Source organism: Ambystoma mexicanum, chromosome 6q (genome assembly GCF_040938575.1).
Source record: "Ambystoma mexicanum isolate Mex_15411 chromosome 6q, UKY_AmexF1_1, whole genome shotgun sequence".
Taxonomy (NCBI): Eukaryota; Metazoa; Chordata; class Amphibia; order Caudata; family Ambystomatidae; genus Ambystoma; species Ambystoma mexicanum.
Window position 1 is genome coordinate 93,210,375 of NC_090937.1, and position 27,242 is coordinate 93,237,616.

The 27,242-nt window shown below is 44.6% G+C and overlaps 1 protein-coding gene across 5 annotated transcripts in view; it reads right to left on the reverse strand.

Moving 5' to 3' along the window:
* Positions 1-27,242, reverse strand: part of LOC138515801 (broad substrate specificity ATP-binding cassette transporter ABCG2-like) — a 647,435-nt gene that overhangs the window by 435,445 nt on the left and 184,748 nt on the right. For 2 of the 5 annotated variants that reach the window (XM_069630533.1, XM_069630534.1), the window contains one exon: positions 7,757-7,843. The exons of 2 other annotated variants lie outside the window; for them this stretch is intronic. In XM_069630533.1, the coding sequence (XP_069486634.1) occupies positions 7,757-7,843 (87 nt within the window). Of the gene's footprint in view, positions 1-6,714; positions 6,908-7,756; positions 7,844-27,242 lie in introns of those variants that run through there. One more of the 5 variants, XM_069630537.1, reaches the window with a different exon arrangement.

Here is a 27,242-nt window from a genome sequence, read left to right on the forward strand (position 1 = left end):
TTAATAGTTGGATGAGGGTGGCCAATTCTTCAAAATGTGTACAGATAAAGGAAAATGCCTACAAACTAATGTTCAGATTGCACACCCGTTAAACTAAGGAAGATGTATCCTGCTTCATTGCTTTTCTGTTGGAGATGTCCATTGGGAAGGGGAACTTATCATATCTGGTGGGGATGTCGTGTGATTAAACCTTTCTGGGATACATGGACCCTCAAATTATTTTATGGGAGATATGGACTGGAGGCCGGGGGAATATTGGGGGCTTCACTTTATATGGCACTCGATTCAGGCTTACAGGACATATCGACTGCAGGCAAGTTAATTATTGCAGGCTACTGGCGATCCCCTCATACTCCCGCGATATAGAGAGGTGGTATCCCATCTGGAATGTAACAGTGATGGTAAAAATACCAGCTTCCTTAAATAATGCAGTCTCGACATATAGAAAAGATATGGTCCCGATTCTCGCTATATATATGATATGATATTTTATTTGTATCGCGCTCGTACACAAGTGTTTCACAACGCGACTAGGCAAGGGAGGGGAACAATGGAGAACACAGCACAACATAAAAACGATCTTACTAATCTTACTAGGCCCAGTGACATTGAGAACGCGCAAGTGCATGGGAAAGGGAAAAGGGAAAAAGTGCATGGAAGGGGGAGAGTGGAAAGTGCAGAAGCCGAGGAGCACAGATAAATAAAATAAATAGAAAATTGAGGCAAACTGTGGTAGTGCAGCCAGCAAGTGGCAAGTGCTGTGTTTAAGGCAGTAGACTGGGTAAGTCTGAATAAGTGCAGAAAAAGAAGAAAAATGGGAGGGGGCTGTATGGGTACAGATACAGTCCCCAGTGCAAGGGGTGGCCAGGAGGCAGTGCAGGAAGGTGGCAGGGTGAGCAGGTACCTGGGCCCAGGGGACAGAGGGTTGCCAGGTGCACAGTGCCAAGAGAGCAGATCAGCAGGGGAGAAGGGGAGCGAAGGCAGAAGCAAAGAGGAAGGTTTTGAGGTGCTTCCGGAACCGGAGATGGTTCTCCTCAAGTTTTAGAGTGGCAGGGAGGCTGTTCCAGAGGGAGGCCCCAGCTGAAGATAGAGATCTACCCCCAGCTCGTTTCTTTGAAAAACGACTGACCCTGAGGGAGTTAGAGGTAGAGGAGCGAAGAGCTCGAGAGGGGAGGTATTTGCGGAGGGATAGCTGAAGGTATTTTGGACCCAGGCCCCAGAAAGGCTTGTTGACAATGCAGAGGGTTTTGAATTTAATCCTTGCATCCACTGGGAGCCAATGGAGAGATTTCAAAGCTGGAGAGATACGATCCCAGGGCTTGAGGCCAAGGACAAGTCTCACAGTCCTGTTCTGGATACGTTGTAGAGGGTGGAGAGTAGAGGCAGGCAGATTTAGAAAGAGGCTGTTACAATAGTCCAAGCTAGAGAGAACCAGAGCTTGGGATGCCATGAGCTTCTGGGGGAAGGAGAGGAAAGGCAGAATACCTCTGAGGAGGTGCAGTCGGAAGTGTGACTTTTTAGAGACATCAGAGATCTGGGCCAAGAAGGAAAGTGTGGAGTCAAAGATGACGCCAAGGTTCTTAGCCTCACAGGTAGGGGTAGGAGGAGGGCCAAGGGAGGCCGGCCAGAGAGTGAGGGAAAAGGATGGAGATGGTGTGCCGATGAGGAGGATCTCCGTCTTGCAGGCATTCAGACAAAGATCATTGGGGGCACACCAATTTTGAATGGCAGTTAGGCAGTCAGAGATGAGAGAGGGAGAGGAGGTGGCCGAGGGCAGCCAGAAAATGAGTTGAGTGTCATCAGCCTAGAACTGGAAATTTGAGCAGAAAATGGCAATACAGTGAGCGAGAGTTGCCAGGTATTGGTTGAACAGCCAGGGTGAGAGGTTAGACCCCTGGGGAACCCCACAGGCGGGGAGGAAGATAGATGATAGGAAAGACCCCAGTTGGACCTGGGAGGGTCGATCAGAGAGGAAAGAGGTCAGCCAGGCCAGAGCCTGATCAGTTATACCCAGATATATAGGAACTCTTGACTACCCTTGGATGCATTACAAAGAACCTAAGAATTTGCAGCACTTTTCCTTTCCTTAATGGACTAGTATCAAACTAACAACAGAAAGCGCTCTGTGGCCTAATCGAGGTAATCATTGGAAGTATTAATGGACTGGATATAGATTATTTCACTATTAGATTAGTGAGTTTTACTTAATTGAGTTATGTTCCATTATGGCCGACAATATCAAATACTCCCAATCAGCACAAATAAAATATTTTGTGAGATCGGTGAAAATTTGTTTTGTTTTCATGACTAATATTTTCGGAAAAATAAAATGATGAATATAAAAAAAGAAAGCTAAAAAATAAAAGTGGGCGCAATTGTTGCCAGCGTTAGTTTTGCAGTAGGAAACTCTAGGCAGCCACCTAGCGTACAGGTTCAAGGGGGTGCCAGATTGCCTTTGCAATCAGTGAATCTGGACCATTGTTGGTGTGGGTGCATAAAATTGGCCTTTTATTTCTGTTGCAGCAAAAACCTCTTGCACCGGCCTTGTGTGCGGTTACTTATAGTCTTCTGTCGAACACACTCTGGGATGCCTGCTAAAGACGAAACCTTGCCAGCTACAGGGGTAATTGAGATATGCAGGTCGCGTGGTGATCCAAGAGGGGAAAGGGGTATTTTATCGATTGCCTAAAATTGGAAAACTGTTTATTTTAGAGGTTGCAGGAAAAAAAAAACTGTTAGTAAGTAGTGTGCATATTACACCCGGCGTAAATCTCATTTAAATGTGTTTAAGTTCAAGAAAGATTTCCCTAATTGCGTTTTTTTCTTTGAAAATTTCGGTGGGAGTTATGGAGATTGGAAGTCAACCAAGGAGTTCGGCACACTCTTAACTCCAAAGTCCTGAGCTTCTTTGCTGATTGGAGTCCATTGTGTTGACGCATTGCTCCATATTGGGAACTCAGTCTTCAGTGAGACTCAGTGTGGTAGTCGCAGGGAGGAACATAAGAATTCAATTAACAGGAGCTTAAGGCACCTCCTGGGTATTTGACATCACAGAGTAAGCAGGATCTTCTTCTGGGCAAGCAGGAGCTATTATATTGCATGTCGCAAATGTACCTCCCATTTGAGATGCAAACTATGCCTTCTGTCCATTATATATGGGTCATTATGCTTTAAACGTATTCCAAATGTGTCTGAAAGCACGTTTATACACATTCCTAAATATACGGTTAAAATCACAAAGATATGTTTTTATGGCACCAATTGGCATTGGGAGCCAAATGTAGCTCCTGGTAGCTGTTGGTGTCATGCTAACCAGGCTGAAGAGCTCCTGGCAATTTCGAACCCTGTAGCCAGATGCAGTCTCTGGCTGATTCATGAGACAATGGGCCAATACCAAACAGTTCAATATTGTCTAATTTTGTGGAGCTATTTGAATGACTTGGGGACATTTGCATCTGGTTGTATCACCCAATGCACTAAGCCAATATACTTGGACATTCACCTACTACCACAATTTTTCCCAAAAATGAGTCCTCCGACCCGAAAGATATTAATCAAACTGTGTTGAGAAAGATGACAAATTGCGATTCATGAATGCAAGTCAATTCTTTTTGGAGCTTGGAAACTATTTTTTCTCCATGTCTGGTCCCGGTCAGGGATGTAAACTGCACCATAAAGCACCTTAAGGGAGGGGCTGAAATAGGGCCCTGTTCTGTCCCAAGATCTATGTGCTGGCACTGGATTGCAGGAACCATAGTGCCACACTTAGCAAAAGAGCACTATTCATTTGCATTCTATCACTGGCACAGGCATAATATCAATGTGTTTGTAGGCATAGAATGTATGTACTCCTTTTGCTTTGGGACCATGAGAGGTGAGCTCTCTTACAGGGACGTCGGGTTCATTCCCATGGGAGCCTGGGGGGTGGGGGGGCCACTGCACCATGGGTCTCTTTTTTTCTGACCAAACTTAGAACCTCTCCTCCCCTGGCTATTCTCATGACAGTTATCTTATTGATACCTCCAAGTGCAACTCTTGGTATGACTCGGACCCTGTCACTCTGAAACGCAAATGCAGGATGGCTAAGCGGAAGTGAAGGGCTTCGAGCGCATCCTCTGGCAAATTGGCCTGCTGCCTGCACCAAAGGCAATACAGACGGTCTTCTCCAAGAAGAGGGTCCATATTCAAGTCTGCGTCTCTGCGGCCTCCAACTACACGGGCAAACTCTTTGAAATATGTAAGGAGCTGGCCAATCCCTCTGTGCAGCTCTGGCTTCTCATTTCACCTCTAAAACTCAGGACATTCTGTCCTCGCTTTCCTCTTCCTCTCTCTCTCCCTCAACCTCTCTCAGTCCCCCTTTAGCCGCCCCTCCCTCTCCTCTTCCTTTTTTCTCCTTCTCTCCGACAACACCCGACGATGTTTCTAGACAAGTCCAATCTATGAAAGTATCGTCGAAACAGGCGCTCCCCTACCCTTCCAGAACTAATAAGGACTACATTGCCAACCTCGATCCAGCCTTGGCCGATTTCTGTAATCACTCTTTCGCCACTGGATATTTCCTCTCTTTCCTCAAGCCCTCCCTTGTGCACCCACTCCTATAAAAGCCTGCCAATCCTACCTGTCCTGCAAACTATTGCCCGATTTCTATCACTCCTTTCCTGGGCAAACTCCTGGAAAAGCTGGCCAGCTCCCAGCTTCCTCTCCACACTGAATCTGTTGGTTGTCTCCATGACCATCAGACTGGCTTCAGAGCAGCGAGAGGCACGGAAACTGCTCTCCTGAACACCTGTGAAGATCTGATCTCTTAATCTTGATTCTAGCTCTCTCTGTCCTCTTCCTCCTTGACCTCCCGTCTCCTTTTGAAATGGTTAATAATGCCACCCTGATCAATCATCTCTGCGAGAACCTGGGTGTGGCTGACCTCGTTCCTCCTGGACCGACCCTCTTAGGTCCAACTTGGGTCCTTTCTCTCTACCACCTCTCTCTCCACATGTAGTCTCCCCCACAGATCTATCCTCTCTCCCTGGCTCTTCAACGTCTATCTGGCCCCCTTGGCCCACCTGATCTCCACCTTCTCTTCTAGCTTTCAATGTCATGCGGATGACACTCCGCTCTCTTTCAGGCTTCCCTTAGCCTCATCTCCCTTCTCGCTCATTCCGGACTGTCTATCCACGAATCAGCATTGGTGTGCTTTTAACGATCTATGCCTTAATACCAATAAGATTGAGATCTTTCTCATTGGGACCCATGCTCCAGCCCTCTACCCTCGCCTTCCTATGAGGCAAAAAACCTTGGTGTCATCTTCGACTCCACTCTCCTTCTCTGTGCACATCACAGACCTTGCCAAGAAGGCCCACTTCCAGCTGGACCTCCTCAGAGGTATTCTACCTTTTCTCATCTTCCCCTAGAAGCTCACTGTCTCCAGAGCCTAGTTCTCTTCAGGCTGGACTTCTGGAACAGCCTCTTTCTCAATCTGCCTATCTCTACTCTTTACCCCCTCAACTAATCCAGAACAGGACTGTGAGACTTACCCTTGATCTCAAGCCCAGGGAACGCATCTCTCCATTGGCTCCCAGTGGCTGCAAGGATCACGTTCAAGACCCTCTGCATCGTCCACAGAGCTTTCTGGGGTTGAGGCCCTTACTATATTCAGCTCTCTGTCTAAATACCTTTCTTCTTGAGCCCTTCCCTATGCTACCTCCAACTCTCCGAGGTTCAGAGGCTTCTCCAAGCAGAGAGTGGGGGGTAGATCTCTCTCCTCTGCAGGTGCCTCCCTATGGAACAGCCTCCCTGTCCCTCTCAGACTTTAGCCGGTCCACCTGAAGTTCGGAAGTGACTCAAGACCTTCCCCTTCTCCTCTTCCTTCTCTCCCTTGCTTCCTTGCTAACTTCCCATCTGCTGTGCCGACTGGTTGCTTGGTACTCTCAGAGTCTCATCGGGTACCAGGCTGCTCCATGTCCAGTCTTCCTTGCAGTGCTACCTGGCCTAACGCACACTTAGGGCTGCAACCGTTACCCCCGCTGCCTCCTGTACCTCCCCAGAGCTGCGCTGCCTTGGTTGCACTTACTGAGAGCCATGCTGCACTGAGCGCACTTTCCCCTACCCTCTGCCATGGACTTCCCCATATCCCTGCACTTCTCGCTGTCGCACTTTGCCCGATTCTAATGTCCCAAGACCAGGTAGGATTGTTTGTCTTGCCTTCCCTGTCTCCCCTCCCTTGTCTTGTGACACCTAGAAACACTGGTGTACAGGCGCGTTATAAATATCATATTTATCAGTGGTTTGGAAGGGGAAATACCGAGGAAGGGGTTGTCACTTTTTCAAGAATATTTTTTTATACTTTCCCGCAAGGACAGCCAGGACCGGAAGCGTCTTCTCTGATGAAAATGTCATGTCATCAGGACAAAGGTCAGGGCATGGTTTTACCTACGCTGTCAGTGTTATGTCAATAACTATTTTGGAAAACTTGAAAAAGCCATCCTCTTCTTGGTGTTGGCAAGTATGCACCCTTCATCCCCAATTAAGCATACCAGTCTTTTATTTATTTATTTTTTATAGGAACGGTAATATGCATCGTTTTGCGTTAAAAACAAAAACTGCCTTTCCTTATCATTCTGCATGCTTCGGCTCCATTTTGCCTTAATTTACAAAAAAAGCAACATCTGTTCTGGTCGCCAATGATAAGAATACGCTGCAGTGTGTAAGCGCTCTTACCGTGCCTCGCGCTCTCCCTTGGATGATGGTATGTAGCTCTCCAGCCCGGTGGTGGTCGCACTCAGACCCCCAGCAGCAGCAGTGGTCCACGGGAGGTGTCCTGCCACTGCTTATTCTTGCAGGGCTGCTGATAGAGTGGTTAATCGTCGTCCTCCCCGCGTGCTACTGCAGCTTCTGTCTCGCCTAGTAGTATACAGGCTGGGGAGGGGGGAGGAGCGGGGCAGGGCCTGGGCGCCTCCCACAGCCGGTCCCTGTCCCAGGCTTATGTAAAAGGACCTTGTTACCTAACACGCGCGGGGGGCAGCCACGCAAGGATAGCCTTGGGCTCCTCAACACCACTCACGTTTCTAACAACACCACAGACACAATTGTGTGTTTTCTCCAAACAAGGAGACACTGGCGTGCTCCCATACTCCGGTTCCGCGAAGATACCAAATGCCGATAAACTGTGTGCGTGCACGAAACGCAACTACCATTGGCCACATTCTGCAAAACAGAAGTGCTTCGTACAATTATAGTAAGAATCATTACGATGGACTCCGCTAAACCGTAAAGCAAGTGCAAATTGAAACACTAGCATATTCACCTCACAATTTAATGTTGTGTAATCGCAGCACCCCATCAAACAAAGAGAAGGTGGGAACGGCGGTGGCAGTACAAGCACTGCAGAATAAAAGCGACACAGCGGCGGTCTCGTATACAAATTAAACTACATTCCGTGCAAATAAAAATATGTGCACCCTGCTCTGCTTTCTTCCCATTCTGCCGCTTATTTGACTGGGTTCATAGTTATCTCTCAGTCAGTGACAGTGCAAAGAATGGCGCGAGAATGCCAATGGACCCGTAAAAGGGCGTTCCTCGAAGCACCAGCATTCCAGTCACAGCTCTGGCATTCCAGGAAATGGATACTGGGCAAAGGAGTGTTAAGTCCAAGTCCAAGGTGTAAAAAAAGATTGTTTAACAATTTCAAAAACAACGCATGTTAGAGACAAGGGCCTGGTTGCAAGTTTACATAACTCATTGATGGCAGCCACATACTCACGTTAACTGTTTTAAGAGCTGCGTGTGCTATATGGATCTCCTCTCGAGGACGGCAGGCACTAGAAACTATTCTGAACGTGGGCCAGTGCTTTAAATGGAAAAAAAAGAGAAGTGCAGGTTTTAGTGGTAGGCTTTAAGTGGGCCAGGGCTCAACTTGAAAGGGTCTTAAAGTCGCTCTTACGCCAGAAGCTCATTTACCATTTCAGTTCATCTCACACTGCGTCGCACTCCATTATCCGCATATCTCACTTTCTATCTGTGTCTCACTCTTTGTATCTCAATCTCTATCTCTTTACATTTCTGTGTCCCTCTCCCCACACTCCCACTTCAGTTATGTTTGTTGCCAGTGAAAAGATCTTGTTAAGAACTATTTTTTTCTTTTGAGACCTTAAAAAAAGGTAATTTCACATACAACATCATGTTCTGAGACTCTTTTATGCAAAAGGGGGAGCCTCTCTACTGAAAACGAACACGGTTAAAATAACCTGTTCTATGCGAGGTTTCCCATTCAGGACGGTCTACAACCAAGTTTTAGCTCACGTCACCCTTCACAGAGGAGAAATATTAATTTTCACATCAGTCTGGTCACACCCACAAGGGTGATCCAGCACATAAATCCTAGGCAATTCTCTGAACTAGAGTACCATCAGCAACCCCAGAAACGTATTTCGGCCTTGTTGGGCCTGCTCAGTGAGGTGGAACTGTGCCTCTCTAAGCACTTTGACCAAGGGGTCCATATCTGGATTACCCTGGGACCCATGTTCGTTCTCAGCAGAGGGTATCCCACACTCCTCTGTAATGTTCTCATACTCTCTTTAGCTCAGTGTAAGTCTGTATTTCGTTCTGAGCCTGGCCTTTGGAGCATTGCTATGCTGAAATATATCTGCGATTCCAACCAAAATCTCGGTATACTGATTTACTATTAAGTCATTAACTGCATTTTATTCTGTCAACCTAATGCAACCATCTCTTAAAGACGCTCCTCGATCACAGACTTATTTTGCCCTGTTTTGACACAATTATTGAGATGTATAAATGATGCAGGCTTTGGGAACTCCCAATTTTTGCAGTCAATGCATAGTGCAATCAAAATATTTGCCATGCATCACAAATCTTGGCTGAGCTGTGAATCTGAGATTCTTAACACAAACTTCCGGTTTGTTGTTATGCACTGTTAAGAAAATGTGAATACCACATAACCATATGAAATGAGACTTTCTTTTTTTGCGTGTCAAACTAACAGACTTCTTAGACGTAGGCTGAGCTTTTAAAGAGGAGTTTTGCTATTGCTCACTCAAAGGCGAAATTTTAGGGAGGGGACAAGGGTGTTTGCCCCCCATCTCCCAAATTTTTGTGGCACACCATTTTGTCCCACTCTTTTGTCAGGGGCCCCTTTCATTTAGAGGTCATGTCCCCCCAACATTTTCAGCAAAGCTACTCCACTGTGCTCACTTTCAATGTCCAATTACTTATAAGGGATTTGGTAGGAAACCTGTGATGTCTGTGGGTTTTCAGTCCAAAACATTTACCACAATTCCAGTTACATAAACATTTACATATTAGAAAAGGCACTACTAATAACAAGAAAAGTGCTAAAAAAGTAATTGCCCAGGCTTTCCAAAAGAATGAGTACTATATATGAGAACTTTCCACGGACCCCGTTGGTAACAGGTGAAGCCCAATTAGCGAAGTGAATTTGAACACCTAATGTGCTTTGAGCTCTGGGGTTGCATGTTTCCCTTTTCCTTTTGTTCTTCAGGGCGTGCCTTAAAGGAGTCATCATGGACACTGCGGGTCGGGGAGAGAGGAGGAGGGTGTGAGCATAGCTATCAACACCAAAATCTGCAGGAGCTTTTCCTTTATTGAGAGCCAGTTAAATAAAATGCTTTCATTTACATTTCGCCATGTCATGTCTTCCACATGACCTATTCTATTTTCCACCTCACTCATTCTATTTTCGAATACCGGTCCTCAAGCTGCTGCAATTTTTGGTTGGTGGTTTCAATAAATGGTTTGAGCGACCTTATTTCTTGAAGAATGGCTTCAATGGCAGGGTCCTGTGAACGTGATGGTGGCGGCAAATCACTTTGGAGCCTTTTAAGTGTAACAGAGGAGGTTTGTGCATCTTTAGAGGCATTTGACAAATCTGATTATTTTAGCTGCAGGCCATATTGAGCGATTAAACCCCCAAAAATATAGTGTTGATATAATGAGCTCAGAGGTATCCAACCGGCACAGAAAGAGGAGGGAGGCGCTAAGAATACCCCAATTGAAGTGAATTAGGGGGGCAGAAAATGTTATCTCTGGACTATGGTAGAAAAAAGTTGTGGGGTGAAGTAGAATACATTTCACCTTATGTTCTTCTTTTGTGCTATACTTTTAGTGCAATTTATCCTTGATGTGTGCACTATTGCTTATTGTCCATGAGGTGGCGCTGAGTAGTAAGTGAGAGGCCTGTCTGGGCCTTCTGGGCCCTCTGGGCCCTGGAAGTTACATCACCGCTGCGGCCCGGCATCTCCTCACAGGTGACAAATGGCGCCTCTGCTCAACGCCGCAGGGCCTTGCAGGATGGAGACAATGTTTATAAAAGCCCCAGAGCGCGCCGGAACTTGAGAGCGAGTAGCCTGCAGCTGTTGCTGCAATAAGGTGAGGAGAAGGGGGAGGGTTTGAAGAGAGAACAAAGTTGCAGAATGTTATGATATGCGGCGGGCCAGAGCAGCGTGACTAAGCAGCCATCTTCATCGGCGTCAAGCCACGCCCCCTTAAAGTGACTCCTACTGGCAAAGATAGGTTGTGGCTGCAGCATAATGAAAATAGTAGAAATTGCTCCTATTTAGTGTACTTTTATTGGCATGGCATTTCATGTGAACCAACTGTAAATTGTATGACTTTTTACTGCGTCAAACATTGGGCTGCAAAACGCTTTATTTCAGCACATTATTTTAACAAGAAATGTCTCGACTTAATTATTCTGTGCTCTCTCGCTAAACTCAGTCACTCACACTAATTTGAGGACATACTTAGGCCACTCCACGGAAAATATTCACCAGGCATGACTGCCCATGTATCAAGAACATTTCTGGATATTTTTATTGTTTCTGCAGAGAAGCAATTATACATGTTATGACTTTTCATCCCATTTCCTTAAAAATGGTGCTGCAAATGCATCATTTCAGCACATTATTTTTAAAAAACCTGGGGTGTAGGGGCAAAAGCACCCCTGAATACCCCTCAATTATTTAGGGCTACATTCGGTCACTCATGCTAATTTAAGGAAACATTTGGGACCCTTCACTGAACACATTTACCACTTTCCCTGTGAGAGCTCATCCATGAATTATAGAATCGAGGTGTGGTGTCCCATCAGGAGCGATCTGCCCTCCCTGGCACCAAAAGCTGCCTCTGCCACTGGTCCTAGTACTTCAACAATTGCGGAAACAATGCATGAAACCGCATCGCTACAATGATTTGGTTCAACTTAGAAAAAGGAACTAAGTGAAATCTAAGAACCCCGACTAAAATTAATCTTAATGGGCCTATTTATGGGAGCCTCAAAAGAAGGGCTATAAGAAGTAGATGATTAGTTATCAATATAAAATACTGTGCAAAGATAGCCAGTGTATATTAAGCACACTTATCAATAAACAATCGTCAGAATTCTGGCTACTTGTCAACAAGAAACTGGTAAGTCAGTTGTATTTTCAGACCTATCCTATATTGGCGGACATGTGTATAAAATAAACATATTCTCCTTTGTTCTCCTTTACTTTTGAAGCAATCAAATATCAGGGGTGCAACCAAGATAACATTTCAAAGGGCAGCAGGTTTTCCCTACACATTTCGGTAGGGGGGGATAACTTCAGAGACTTTGGGGGAGGGGCAAACTTACTTTTGTGGTGGGCATCTAACTTCTTTACACATTCTAAAGAGACTATTCTGGTTCAGCTTCAATGTTCCAATCAGTTAATTCTCTCCTTAAAGTCTGAAACAACATACTTAAGGACTGCTGTGAGAATGAGCTGACTCCTGTCCTCCTTTTCCCCTCCAATCACTCGCCTGACATGCACGTCCTAACACCCCATCACAATTTCAAATACCTAAAAATGTATGCATACGAATGCAGCGGCTAATAATGAAATGCTTTACATTAGTAACTGGCAGGCCTTTGTTAACTATGCAGCCTGGGACCCATTTGTCATCAATGTCATGTCCTGCTACGGCTCTGTAGGTCACCCAGGTTAAGTTACCATAAACCAAAATTTCAGTGGTGTGTCTAATAATATTAATAATAATTTAGCATTTATATAGCTCTATGAACCCTTGGGCAACTGAGCGCTGCTTATTATTACCCATGGTGTGTGGCGCTAAAGAACAAATTACTTACTTCTCGGTAATGTTCTTTCAAATGAATGTTCCGCCCACGTATTCCTCATCTATGAGATCTCTATCCAAGCGCAGCCCTTCTCCCAAAACCTTTCTGCACCAGTCAGCCCAGCACGGCTCATGACGTCAGGGTCAGTGTATATAGCTGAGCCGCCCCCGTGACCTCAGTTACACCCTTTCTCCCTAGCACGCTGAAGCTGAAGGGCCGCAGAACCGATGGTCTAGTAGCTATCGACATGAGAAGCAGTTAGGGTGGCGATGAAGAATACATGGGAGGAAGATGCATCAGAAAGAGGAAAGTAATTTATTCTTCTAATTGATTTTTTCCTCCCGAGGATTCCTCATCTATGTTAGACTCCCAAAGCAGTACGTAAATCTGGAGGAGAAGAAACAAGGACACCACCTGAACCAGAAAACGCTGTGCCATAACAAAACAGGGATCTTGTCTCGCAAGGAAATCCAACAGTAATGCTTTGCAAACGTGTGCAAAGAAGCCCACGTCGCAGCCTTGTAGATGTCCAGGAGGGGGACATCGCACTGCAGGGAAGAGGTGGAAGCCACTCCTCTGGTGGTAATCAGAGAATGATCCACCTTGACAGGTGTGTTTGGTGACCGCCCTTCCAGCTTGAGCCCCAGGGTAACCCATAAAGCGCTGGTCATCTATCCTAGCCTCCAGTACGAGAGACGTAGAATTTAAGGGCCCGCACTGGGTCCAGCCGAAGGTAACATTCCTCTGCCTCGCACAGGAAGATGAATATTCTGGGAGGGATGGAAATCCGAGACAACTTTAGGCAGAAAGGAGGGTCTCACTCTCAAAGTCACCTTCTCTTTGGAAAAAAACAAATAGTGAGGTAAAACAGACAACCCTGGAGCTCACTCACCTGTCTTGTGAAAGTGATGGCAACCAAGAAAACCACCTTAAGGGTGATCATGGAGTAAGACGACACCCTTTGCAACTCCAGCCCGATCTGCCGAAGATCCGCTCCTAAAAAACACACAGCTCGAGCCAGCACTTCAAAATGACAGAGCTCATAAGGGAATGTGCGGGGCTCCAGCTCTTTGGGATGTCAATGTGCCCATGGGTTTCTCTAAAATGGCAAACAAAGCATGTTCCACAATGAGAGTCATAGAGCAGCCAATAGATGTGTAGCCTTCTCAATTGCGAACGCAGCAGCTGCCAAAGACTGTTTGCAAGGAAAGTGTCCTTTCATAACTGGGTCTAAAATCCCACTGTAATACGCTAAACGCTTAGTTCTCTAGGTTAGCATTGCTGTCATGACTGTCCCATTTGTGTGTGAAAACAAATAAAAGTCCTCAGCATAATTGGGAATTCCCAAAACAGGGGCTGTACAAATTGCTTTTTTTCAGCTCCTCAAACCCTTCCTCCATTTCCTCAGTCCATTCTACTTTTACTTTGTCCACTTGTGCCTTCTTTAAATCTTGCAAACGGGGTCTTGTGTATGTACTCTAATCAAACACTCAGGCTCTAACATAGTTGCATAACCCTAAAAACTGTTGCATCTGGTTTCACTGTATTTGGGTTTGCGGTTTTCATAATCGCCTCAGCTCTTTCAGGTGTCACCTTCTTTCCTTCATGTGAAATCAGCAGCCCTATGTAGAACACCTCTTCTTGGCAGTATTGTCATTTCTCTTAGTCTACCTTATATCCCTTGACTGCTATAATAGTCATCAACTGAATAGAATCTTGTCTGCACTCATCTTCCGTGGTGCTACAAATTAAAATGACATCTATGTATTTTATCACTGCACTCTTAAGATCAATATTGCCTAGATGCATCTGTAGGACTCTATTAAAAATCGATGGGGACACAGAGTACCCCTGGGGCCACCTAGTATGTTTCAGTCAAGTTTGGTGAAACGTAAAGGAAGTCAAGTCTTGTGAGAGTCTTTGTGCAACGAGATCGAGAAAAACGCATTTTTTAAATTGATCACCGTGAAATATCGAGCATCCACTGGGATACTGCACAGTATCATCGCTGCATTAGGAACTACAGGAAACTCTGCCTCTACAATCTGGTTAATCGGTCTTATTTCTTGTATGACTCTCCACAACCCTCTCAGATTTCTTGATCGGATACACCGCGGTTTTACACAATGATTCCTATGGCACCAGAATCCCTTGTTTCATCAGTGCTGAAATGGTGTGAAACATACCTTCATCAGCTTCTCGAGACATAGGGTAGTGTTTTGCTCCAGGTAAAATTACTCCTGGTTTAAGCTTTATTTTAACTTCCCCTATTCCCTTTAACAAACCTACTTCATAAGGGCCTGTGGTCCAAAGGACGCTCAACACCTTCTCAAAGTCTTCCTGAAAAAATGCTGGACGCTGCCGCATTATCGCCATTCACTGTGGGACTTCCCTTTTCTCTTTTCTTATCCAGTATGTGATGCTCATAAAGAACACCACTTTATCATCTGTTCAGTCTTCCCTGAACATGTTGTCATCAGTTATGTCAGTCAATCTGCACCTTTCCTCAAGAGCTATTACTGTTCTCCATGGTCTACCCCATCATCTATTCCTTTGAGCATAGCCATTTCCCTTTGTACTATAGCTACTTCCAATTCTATAGGGATAATCTGTTATGCCTCTTCGTCCATAGGTATTTGTGGTCTAAACAAATCAGGTATCCTCACAATCTTTCCCACTAAGACAGGTAACCATGTCAGCAGAATGCTTACTCCGTACAGAAAAACCTCGATCTACTGGAAAGCCTCGCAGAGCCACTTGCCCTGTGAATGCCAGTATAAATTTGCCCACGTTTAAATAGTGTATTCCTGGAGTGGAACACACTATCCCTTGATCAGTAAATGAAATTGTCATTATCAGTTTGATCATTAAATCTCTTCCCAAAATGTTAACCAGCGTCTGTCTGTGTCTGTGAATATAACAAAGGAACAGACATGTCACACTCTCCTATGGAGATTGGTAATTCATCAGTAAAAGGAACTCGACTCATAGCTCCAGAGAACCTTTGAGCATTCATGGCAATTCCTGACATTGGATATTTTCCCTCTCGGAGACAAGTAGCTCCAGTGTCTACTGGAAAAGAAAAGGTTTGCCTCCTATCGTCACATCAACCCTTGGTTCCTCTTGGGGGGTCTGGTGTCATGGATAGTACTGAACACATCAAGTCACCCTGTGAGCTATCCTATTGTGGGTACAGACTAATCCCAGTCCCTGTGAAAGGAATTTCTCCTACCACAGTGGCACCTCCTATTCTGTGTTTCAATGTTTGTCCTGTGGTTGCATACTGCTGTGTCTGCATAGGGGCTTGTTTCGACTGCCCTTGTGTTGGATTCATTTTCACTCACTCACTCCTGCTGCTGTACCTGCTGTACTCGCGGTGCTTGCGTCTGTTAAAATGTGTGATCTTGGGCAAACCTTTCTCTAGTTTTTGTACTATATGGTACAGCTGTCCACCCTCTGAAAATTGGCCATTCTGTACATTCCCTTGGCTCTGGCATACGCGTGCAATGTGCCCCGTCATCGCACAAGTCCAACATATTGGGGGTGCCCGTCTGACAAGTCCCCCTTGGTAATATCCTCCCTGGATACTCTATTTCTTATTCTGTGTATTTTGAAACCCACCTTGATTATTTTGAAATCCACCTCCTCTTCCTCTATAGCCCGTACCTCTGCCTCATGGCACAAACCCATATCCACCTTGATCCATTGGGTGTTGATAACTTGCCTGTGATGCACCCACTCGTCAATACCGCCCCTTTATGGCAAATTTAGACCATTATTTCTGAATTAACCTGGCTTCCCCGACTTTCCTAGTCTCATCTTATGTTTCTCTTGCAATAGCCGACAGTGATGCACTATCGTCAGCTGTATCTCAGCCCATGGTTTTGCTTTCATCCCCACTTGTTTCTTCATCTGTCTCTGCACTGGCTCAGGCAAACCCTGGCATAAAATGTGGTAAAATAATGCCACTGTCTTTTCCCACGGCTCGCGAAGTTTGAAGTTGCCATTTCACCTGAATGTCCTGAATGTAAGCAATAGGGTCTTCATCTTCCTTCTTTTTATGTGTCATAATTGCACCCACATCTGATGTGTCAGGATACTGTACCCTGAGAGCCCTCAACACATCTGTTCTACAATTATAAAATGGCACTCCGTCATGCACTATGTTCTGCATGTTCACACTTGAATATCCTGCTCTCCTCCATATGTCGTCAGCTCTGTCCCCATGAATAGATGCCAGGAGACCTTTCATGTCTCCTATCGCCAGCGTGTTTGTTCCTGTCATTTTTTCTAACTCATATATCCATTTCCCAGCATCCAAAGTCAAACTCGGGAACTTTCACCTTAAATTATCCTCATCAATCTGCGGCCATGGGCTATACTGTGGTCTTGCTCCCCCTTTTTCCAATAAGGGAAACTGCGTAAACCCCAACCTTCAGTCGACTCCTATAGTTAGTCTATCCATGGCAGGGACGATCGTCCCGGTTCATCTCCTTGTCGCTAATGATCTTAACCTGCTCACATGTGGCGGTGATTCTCCCTTCTCACTATACGATCATCATCCAGGACACTCTGGATACGCTAAGATCTGACCATCTTGCTTCTTTATCCAATTGCAGGCTTCCCCTCAGGGGCGCATGCGCGTCCCCCTTCTACCCTAAGACTGGGTTCTTTTTCCTCGTCCGACATGTCTACCCCCCAACTAGTGTGACTATTATCTCCCTCACCTTTCTCCAAGTTCAGTCTGCTTTTGACAATGCTCTACATCCGTGACTGAACGGAATTTCTTCTTGGCTTTGTGATTAAAATGCTAGGGATTGATCCCTGCCCCCTGATTCCAAACTTGATAGGCCTTGTCAATCTTTATTCTGATGCTTTCTGCATCAAAACTCTGCGTCTATTGTCATACTCCTTGTTCTTCAGCTGTTCTTTTTCTCTTGCTCCTCCTGATACATCTGTTCACGTCGCTCCCTTCTTCTCCTTTTCTGCTCATCTTCTTTCAATCTCTTCCGTCATTCTTTCTCTTTTCTTTTTTGTTTGTCCTTATCTTCTCTTTGCCAAACTACCTCGATGCTTTTCTCATCTATTTTCAGTAATATCTGTGCTTCCATCCATTCGTTCTGCACAAGCGCCATCCCTTCAGCTTTATCCTTCGCTCCTTTCCATCTCTTAATCTCCATGTCTATTTCTGTCGACAAATTTGACTGTTCACCCTTTTCTTCTTTGTTTTGTACAATCTTATAGATTTCTTCTCTTCTCTTATTCTCCTCTGGAATATAATCATTGCTGCTATAAGTGGAAGGTTTGTATATTGGATTACTAACCCACGTCACCACTTTCAGTTCCTTTAAAGGATATAACCCTATTTCTTCCGCACTAGCGCCTTTTACTTCAGGCGAGGCAAAGGGAGCTCAAGGCTCAACACCTTCCTCCTTACACTGGCTTCGCATCCACTCCTCAGGTGGAGGATTATCCGTTTTTTACTGTAAACCAGATCTGTAGAATCACTAACCTTTTCTCTAATTTCTTCCCCGTGTACGCAGTGTGCAGGTATGTAGTCATGTTTTGCAATAGCACTTTTTACAATGATCCCCCTTGTGGCCACGGCATGAACATTTTATCTGCCATGCCTTTCACCCATTCCGCACTATACTGTGTGAGCTTGGGCATATGTTTTGGTAACATTTTACACAAGTGCATCAGAGGAGTATCTCCCATAATGACGAGTCTCAATTGACAGTCAATACTTACCAGACTTATAAAATAACCTTTATACTTTTCTTAAATCACCACTTTTTCAACACCTTTTAAAACAACAAATATGAGCGCACCCCATCAATCACTGCTCAAGCCTATAATTTCTTAATTAGCTATCTCTACCTTTGGATTGGTACAAACCACTTCGCTAGGTTCAATTACTATTGCTCCTCAATTTTGTCACTTATTTCACAACTTCTATCGCTCATTGATATTTTTACTCAGCAAAAAACAGACTAGTTGACATTAACATTATTAAACACTGATCTTTTTCTCTCTCACCTTTACTTATACCCTCTAAAGGGTTTGAGACGTCGCCTTACGTAAACCTGTTTAAGCGTTATATATTTCACTCTACTCCCATGGGAATTTGAGACGTCTCCTTCTGAACTCCCTTGAGCTAGGACTCTAGGCGCTTATCTTTTCTTCACTCAATATTTCCCGTTACTTAAAATTATCACAACTCCATCCCCTTCATTTGCCATTCCCCTTAATCTACTCACCATTTGTTTATTAATCATTTTGAGGCCTTCTTTATCGACTCCTCCTCCAATCCGACCACTTTGCCTTTCATCCGCAGAGCGCCTGTGGCAGGGATTTCATAAAAGGGGGACCTACTCGCCATCTCGGTTCTTCTTGCAAGTTTTCTATCGGCTGCTCTCCCCAGGAAACCCCGCGATCTTCTGGCTTAATGGCAGAGGATACTCAATCATCTGAAAGACTGGGGACAAACTTGTTGGGATCTTTGAACCATCCGAACTGCAACCACGCGAGCGTAGGGTACTTTGGGTATCGTGCATGCAATGGATGGGGATGCAAAATAACTCCAACACCAAATAATCGGATCAACTCAGGAAGATGGCAAAGGTGCTGTTTTATTAAGAATTATCTAAAACAGGGAGTTTACAAAGTACATCAACGGATGTTCGCTCGAGCTCTCAATACATTTCTTAAACCGTATCTTTTTATGCATAAAATACGTCATTCGTGATGTCACACTACGTGGCAAATGAGAAAAACCTACGAGGGGTTGTGATGGGTTCAAGGGGAACATCTAATTATACTTTCTATAAGGGGTATGACTGTGATTGGTTATCTACTATCAGTTGGACAACTTATGCCTACCTCTAAAACATGTCATCTTCAACACTATTAAGTATACGGTATATCATTGGCTCTCAAACTAGAAGGCCCTTCATTATATGGCCCTCTATAATTGGTTGTCACTTAGCAGCAGGTAAGCTCAGACCCAGGTGCCAGGAGGTGGACTTGAATTTACCTCCCCACCCAATTAGCCCAACATCTCTCCTCACCCATGCCTTCTGCCATGAAGATTGTCTTTGAACTTGACCTTGCAAAGTATCATTGTCTCAGGGAATATATGGGAGTGTGAGCACTCACTATCGTCGTTCTAGAACTCCACGCTCAGCTCTATTTCCATCCTTGGCTTACGTGACAGGAGAACACGATTTGGACCATTTTGCAGCATTTAAATGTCTTAAATGAATAAAATTTGGCAAACTTGGTGTTGTTTCTTTGCACCTTAACAAAGGATGATTGAGCATCTCACGATCACCACCTTCAAGAATAGATGACCGGCCTTAGCTGCTTCAGCTTTGACACCAGGCCAGACAGCCTTTCTAGACTCTTCCATTATCTCAGCTTATTCGTGCTGCAACGCAATTCTCAGCCTTTCTCTCCATGGGTGCAGGCTTACCTAATTCATGACACCGATGTCCAGCTTCTATACAATGCCGGCTTCGCCTGCAATCTATTCAATACTTATAGCCAGCTTCTAAGATTACTTAATCTACTTGAGTTACAGCATCTGTACAGTTATTGAACAGCTTGCATTTTCTGCACTGCTTCTCACACCTGCAATCTTCTTTTCACACATGAAAGATTACTCAATTCTTAACTTCGTCATCAGTTTCTATACTGTCCATGCATCCTCTTAATCCAGTATTCTCAGGGTATCACGCTCGTCTTTCGTGAGGTCACCAGCTCCTCTTTTGCTAATTTTCATATTCCTTTGGGGAGTTCCTCCCTCAGATTGTCGTCTCTTTGAGGATACATTTGATAGGGTTTTCTCAGTGGGTACCTTCTTTCGAATATACGCTGCGGAATTGGCAAAACTCCTGGGTTTAAGCATCGCACGATCTCAGGCTTGCAACATATAGGAGGTAGGCGGTGGGATTTCCTGCGACTTGATTTCCTGAGCATGTGACTGCTCCTCTACACACATCTCGCCATCCGGCGTCCCACTCCCCGATGACCCCTCACCCAGGTGATCCCCCCCCGCACTGGTGCACCCCGAGGAACTGGATCCAAAAGCGATGTCTGTGTTTATTGAACACTACCTCCAAAAATAGAATAACTTTCCTGGTGGTGACATTGTCTTCCACAACTCCCCACTTTACCCACTTAGATGTGTAATACATAAGGCAAATTATGAACACTTTATAGTTCCCTATAGTTACAAATGAGCCAATGATGTCCATTGCCAGTTTGCACCAAACCTTTCTCAGGTATTTTTATTGGTATAAGTGGAGCCGTATGTGGTTTCTTTGACTTGCCGCTGTTGGCACATACCTGGCATGTCTTCACCAACTCTTCCGTCTCTTTCATTATATTAGGCCGCCAGTATTTCTCTCTTATGCGTTGCTTGGTAAGATTCCTCCCTAGATGGCCTTTATGGGCATGTTGTAGCATTCTGTTGAGAAGACACACAGGGGGAATTAAATGCTCTCCTCTGTGTAGGCATCTGCAACTTACACTTATCTCGTCGCATACTTGTGCATAGCCTTGGAATTTGTCTTTTCCATCTTTTCATCTCTCCAGAATCATGCGTTGTAACCATGTCATCTCCTCATCTTCCTTTACAGCCTCTTCCCTTTCCTCTTTTGAGATGGCAGGTTGGATTTTTGCTATGACACATTCTTCAATTTTGTCTCCTTGTTCTTCTTCACTGGCATCATTCCATGGCAATCATGACAAGCAGTCCACCACAACATTTTCCTTGACATTGCATTACATTATGTTCACTAACCATCTGTTGATCATTGGCGAGGTTGAAAGTGACTTGGAACAACAGATGATATGGACAAGAGATTTGTGATCAGTCTTGATTGTTACAGGTAAGCGCCAAATTAGTGTTTTGAAGTGTCGAAGTGCCCAATATATTCCCAAAGCTTCTCTCTCAATGGATGAGAAATTTGCTCTGCTTTATTCCATACTCGAGAAGCAAATGCAATCGTCACATCACTTCTGTCCTGAATCTGTTTGAGTATGCACCCCAGATCTATGCTGCTCGCATCTACTGTGAGGATACTGGTTGCCGTGGAGAAAACATTTTGAGAGTAGGGGCTTCTTTTACTCCCTCCTTAATCTCTATAAATTATTTTTGACACTGTTCCGTCCATTCGAATGGTGCTCGTTTTATCATTAGGGATCTTACATATTCTGTTTTGTTTGCAAAGTTTGGAATAAAATGAGTAATATCTGCCATTCCCAAAAATGAGCACAATTCATCTTTGTTCACCGGTGGAGGCACTTTAGATATTGTCTCCACTAGTTCTTTGGTGGGTTTAATTTCATGCTGTGTAATTACATAGCCCAAATATGTTCCCTTATTCACTTTAATTTTACACTTATCTATCTTTAAGGTAAGCCCTCTATCGCGGATTGTTTGCAGGACACTTAACAGTTTTGTGTAATGTTCTTCTACAGACATTGCCGCATTCAATATGTTGCCCTGAAAATAGTATGCACCATCTAGGCCCCCCAATAACTGGTGCATCAACCTTTGAAAAAAAGCTGCTGTGGATGCCAATGCAAATGGCATGCGCCTAAACCTGAATGCCCCCAATGGTGTTATGAAAGAGGCGAGGTGTCTTGATTCTTTTTCCACAGCAATTTGGTGGTACGTCGACGATAGATCGAGAGTTGTGAAAACTTTTGCAGGTTTCATTGTCAATAGCATTTCATTTATGTTGCGAATGGGACGTCTATCGACCCATATGTTAGCATTGAGGTCTCTTAAATCTACACACATCCTAATGCTGTTGTCTGGCTCACAAACAATGACAATAGGGCCAACCATTCAGAAGACTCAATAGGATCAATTATGTCTTTGCTGCACGTTCTGTAGGGCATCCTTGGTTCCAATGGGTATGCTGCATACTTTGTGTACTTTGGGTTTTGCACCATTCTTTAATATTATGCAATGCTGGAAACCTTAAAGTCTTCCCACAGTGTTGGTAAATATATCTGGAAACGATTCCATTAGACTCTTCTTGGAGAAGGAAACATGTTCAATAATGCTCAAAATGGGCTTTTCTTCAATTGGGTGTATTCGGATCCGTAACGTGGATTGTTCTTCCCACCCTACTATGGACGATCCATTGTTTGCCACATATAGTTTGAAACAGACAGACCTATCACTAAACTTCAGATGGGCCCACTGGTAGCCCAGGATGGCGATGGGGCTTTTGCCGTATCCAACTGCTTTAATGTTTGTTTATCTGAAGCTCCTTGGAACCTTTCAAAAAATGTCGGTACATGTGTCAATGTCTACCATGGTGTAGGGAGAGCCCGTATCGATCATCATGTTTAGCATATTGTCCATTTATTTTCAGATGTTCCCATGCACCCTTTTTAATGTTGTTTACTGATAAAATGTAGTGTGGATTATCCTCCTCTTGGATGATGGTGAGTAGGCTCTTTGGCCTACCTATCTCTTCTAGGGCTTTGATGGTTCCCTTTCTCCGGTTTCTACCTTGTGAGTTTCTGCAAACCCTTCCATAATGTCCTAGTAGGCCACATTTGAAACATTATGCAGTGCTGGCAGGCAGTCTTTCTCCCCCTCTGCATGCATGGAGCGGACGCATCGGAAACACCTGGATGTGGGGCGGCTGCCATTTCTGTTTGCGTTTTCCACCCGATTTGTCTTCACCCTTATGGGTTTCTGGCCTTTTCTTCCTAGCGTTATGTCGATTTCCTCTCTATCAATCTCTGTGATGGATTGTGGTTTCTGTTATGGATTGATGTTCGTTCTGCTGAACAGTTTTTATACACTTTCCTAACTCTATTGTCCTGGCAATCTCTATCGCTTGATCGAGAGTAAGATCTTTTGCTTGCCATGGGCGTTGTTGTGTATGCAGGTCTACAGTAAGATTTGGTGCCCCAGGTATTCCTCAACTACACCAGTGAATTCACAGGTTGCAATTAATCCTCTTAGGGGCAGCGATGTAACTGTCTACAGACTCACCTTTGTTCTGCTGCCTTGGGAAAAAATAGTATCACTCCAATACTACATTGTCTTTGTTATAGAAGTGTTGTTCCAATTTGGCCAAAGCTTTTACATATTTCTTTGATGAAGTGGTTCCAGAATCTCTGGAACTTTCCTGAGTGACAATGTAAGGGAGTGTGCAAAATATGCGTAGGCCTTCACTGCCAAGACAATTTAGGAGGGACGCTTCTCTCTGGTCATCATTGAATTATGCCCCTCCAATTAGCTCCAGATACACTTGAAAGGAGTCTGACCATTGTTCCCAGGGAATTGGGCGTTTCCCTTGGGAGGCAAGAAAAGGGCAGAGAGGCAAAACATTCTCCATATTGTGCAACACCTCTTTTTTGTTGTTGTTGATGCTTTGTCACTCTTTTTTCTTCTTTACTCCCTTTTTTTATTTTTAAGCGTGTAGGTTCATCGCAGTGAACAATTTGTATGATGCTCTAAAGCTGGTCGGGCCTTTATTCCCTTGCTATGTTCTTGACACAATCCTTTGTTTTGTATCACCTTCTTAATGGTTTGTCACAAATGCCCCACTGAGAGTTCCTTCCTCATTATTCTATGGCCTTTTTGCGAGCTCATATTTTATGTTCAATAGGAGATGCCCTTTGCGTGCCAGACGTGATGACCTTTCCTCTAAATGCACATTATAGGAGTCTTTCGCTTGGTCAACTTGCGCTCGCGCTGGGAGCTGCTCTCTTGCTTGTTGGTCCCGGGGCCTTCCTTATGCTTTTGGTGGTCTCAGGCAGCCGGGGTACAGTGCGCAGGGGTGTGGCCACTCCTGGCTTGCTTTTCTGATGCTGTTTCCTCTGTGCAGCTGCAGATGCAGGCCACTGCTCGGGTCAGAGAGATCTGTAACATGCCTGCATGTGGCTGTCGTGGTCCCCCACTCACCAGCTTGTTGCCAAATTGTGTCGTAGACGCAAGACACAAACACAAGGTGAGATTGAAGTGGGTTTAATTGGGGACTGCAACAGGAGCCCAGCACGGCTCTCTTCCTTCTGCAAGTTCATCCTCAAACGTCTTTCTCGAATCCCGAAGATGTTCCAGAACCTCTACGCAGTAGAGCACTTGAACACATTCACAAGTCCTGGACAAACATACATGCTCCAGGGGCCTCATCTCGGAATTATACAAGGCCATAGGGCAAAGTCGAACATCTCACACTAGGTCACACTGGGGAAGGGACCTGGGACTGCAGGACGGGGAGGACATCTGGCAGGCCATCTACAGAATAACATGGTCCTCGAAGATTGTGATGCAATACAAAATGCACAACTATATGCTCCTTCAGAGGTGGGAACTTGCCACTTATAGGCTAGCTAAGATGTATCCAGGTATTAGCCCATTATATTGGAGGGGGATGTGGAAACACAGGCACATTGGGGACTGCGCTTGGGTGGTATCTGTGGGCAGTATAAATCAACATAACGTAACATATTGGCATATCCGGTGGGACTATCCATTAGCCCAGCTGTTCTGGAAAGAAGTCCTGGCATGGCACAAAGAACTAGACGGGAGAGATAAACCTGGCTCCAATGTTGGTTTTGTTCGGCCTACAAAAGGCAGGGAATTATCCACTTCGGGCTGACCCATATGGCAACGCATTTGATCCTGGCGGCTAGGGTGTGCATAACAATTCATTTCAAATTCATTGGAAAAGACTACATCACCCAACACAAAGAGAAGGGGTTAATCAAGCTCACAAAATATATGAAACGTAGATTATGATTGCCATATTGGCAGACATTCACACCCACATAGACTTGGAACGGCTTCCTTTCTTCATGTTCCATAGAAGAGTAGCAGCACAGAAATGGAGATCCCATTCCAAGGGTGCTGACATGAGAGCTGGAGGTACTAGTGACATTCGCAGTAATGGACTCCACTGACGAGAAGTGGACGGAATCATTAGCATGAAAATCCCCACACGAATACACACTGCCAGGGAAGGAAGTTCATTTTAACCAGAATACACATGTTGAACCCTGGTGGAAGAGAGGGTGGGTAGAGGGAGGGAGGGGAAGGGGTGGAGGGCGAAAACGGAGTAAACCAAATCGACATAGATGGAAGGGTAAAGTAAGGTAAATTGTAAGAGCTAAAGATTTTACATTGGGTTATGTTTATTACTACATGTATTTTAAGATGTAACCCAATACTGTTAGTCCTTGTAAAACTACAATGAACAACACATTTAAAAATAAAATAAAAAGTCTTTGGAAAATAGGAAAGTGCACAGAGAATGGTGACCAGGGGTGGGATTCCTGGTTTTTGCACCAAACAATTACTATATGAAGTTACCGTGCAACACATTTTTTGTTATTGTAGGTCTTTACGTGCTCAAAGAAGGGTGACTTAAAACAGATGTTTAGGCCTTACACTACCTGGCATTATGGGACTTGAGGTCTTCCATTTAGGATAAGGAAAAAAGGGCTATAATGACACTTAGGATGCATATATGGCTAGGTTGCTATACTGTGTAATTTGTGTACTTTTTACTTCTTCCTTTCAAAGGCAGGGGTTTGTCAGCATTATTATTATTATATATTGTTTTAATTTTGAATGCAGCGATACAAATCACGGCTTTTAGAACATACTGCAAAAACAGTTGTACCCAATATTTTGTAGTATTTCTGACATTTTTTAAATACTGGAAAAATACCACAATTATTAAAAAAGCAAACGCTGAAAACAGGAAAACCTAGGCATAATCAATCCACAAAACAAGGGAAAAAAACCTTAGCAACCCCATCCATTCACAAGGAGCAGCTCAAGGAGTTGTACCTGGCGACTGCTATAAAAGAATGGGAGAGAAGTCAAATGGGAGCCGGCAGCAGCAGAAGTAGGAGCACACAAGGACATGCTTTCAATCAGTCGCTGAGGAGACTAGGAGACCATCACGTTGTGCAGCGGGGGGGGGGGGGGGGGTCGCGCTGCTAAAGCAACAGATCGCTACCTGGGCCATAGGAGAAGGGTATGAAGCCTAACAGAGCTGTAGGAGAGAACTGCACAGTGGAAGTCTAACAGAGCAGACGGACTGACTTGCATTGCATAGTACTAAGAAACCGAAGGTCTGTGTGAGAATAGAAACGTTCTTGAGGAAAAACGAGAGGTTAAGGAGAGACACAAGTGAATCTGAGAAGCCAGATGTCCATGAGAGACATGTGCGGTGGAGTACTAAAAGATCAACGGTCTATAAGAGATCTGCCCAAGTGAATGCTGAGAACCAGTAGGTCGGGGAGAGCTATGAAAGAGTGCACATTGAAAACCCACAGAAGTTGAAAAAGATCCTAAGAGAAGTCTGAGAAACAGACCTGGAAGAGGTCCAGAGGAACGCATTGAAGCAGGAAGACTGGAGGCGGATCCAGAATGTGAGGAGGCCCTGGAAAGAACCCTCCCAAGAACCATTCCTTTCTTTTTCTCTTGTAGATTCGGGCTGAACATTATAGAACAGGTTGTGAACTTTACATTTGGCCAAGAATTGGATCGTTTGTATTATATTTTAGGACTTGCCTGGAAACGAAGGACTTAATAAGATTAGGATTTGAAACTTTCTGTTAGCCACATCTTTGCACTTGGATTTGTAGACTAGGGTGTTCCTGGAGGGGGCAAGGACAATTACAGGGTTCGAAATTGAAGGGAGCTATTTAGCTCCTGCTTCTAGCATAGTAGATCCTGGATAGCTTAAAACCAACAGCTACCAGGAGCTACTTTTGGCAACTAGTGCCTTCTAAACATGTAAATGTGACATTAACTTTGAGTATTTGAGAATGATAATAAAGACACATTACAACACATCTAATACACATTTAAGCACAAAGGTTCATGTAGATCCTGGTTACCCTGCTGTAGCTCCTGTCTACTGGGTGATGCCCGACATAAAGGAGCTGGTTTTAGCTCCTGCTAATCAAATCTCAACTTCAAAACCTGCTCTTATCACAAGGTTAAGAATTTTATAATTTGGACCATGGACTTTAGTGGTGTTGGACACCTGTGGAAAAAACCTACTTTGTGTTGTCCCATCCATAACACTGTTTGCTTTTGGAAATCCCTCTCATGCGTAGATAT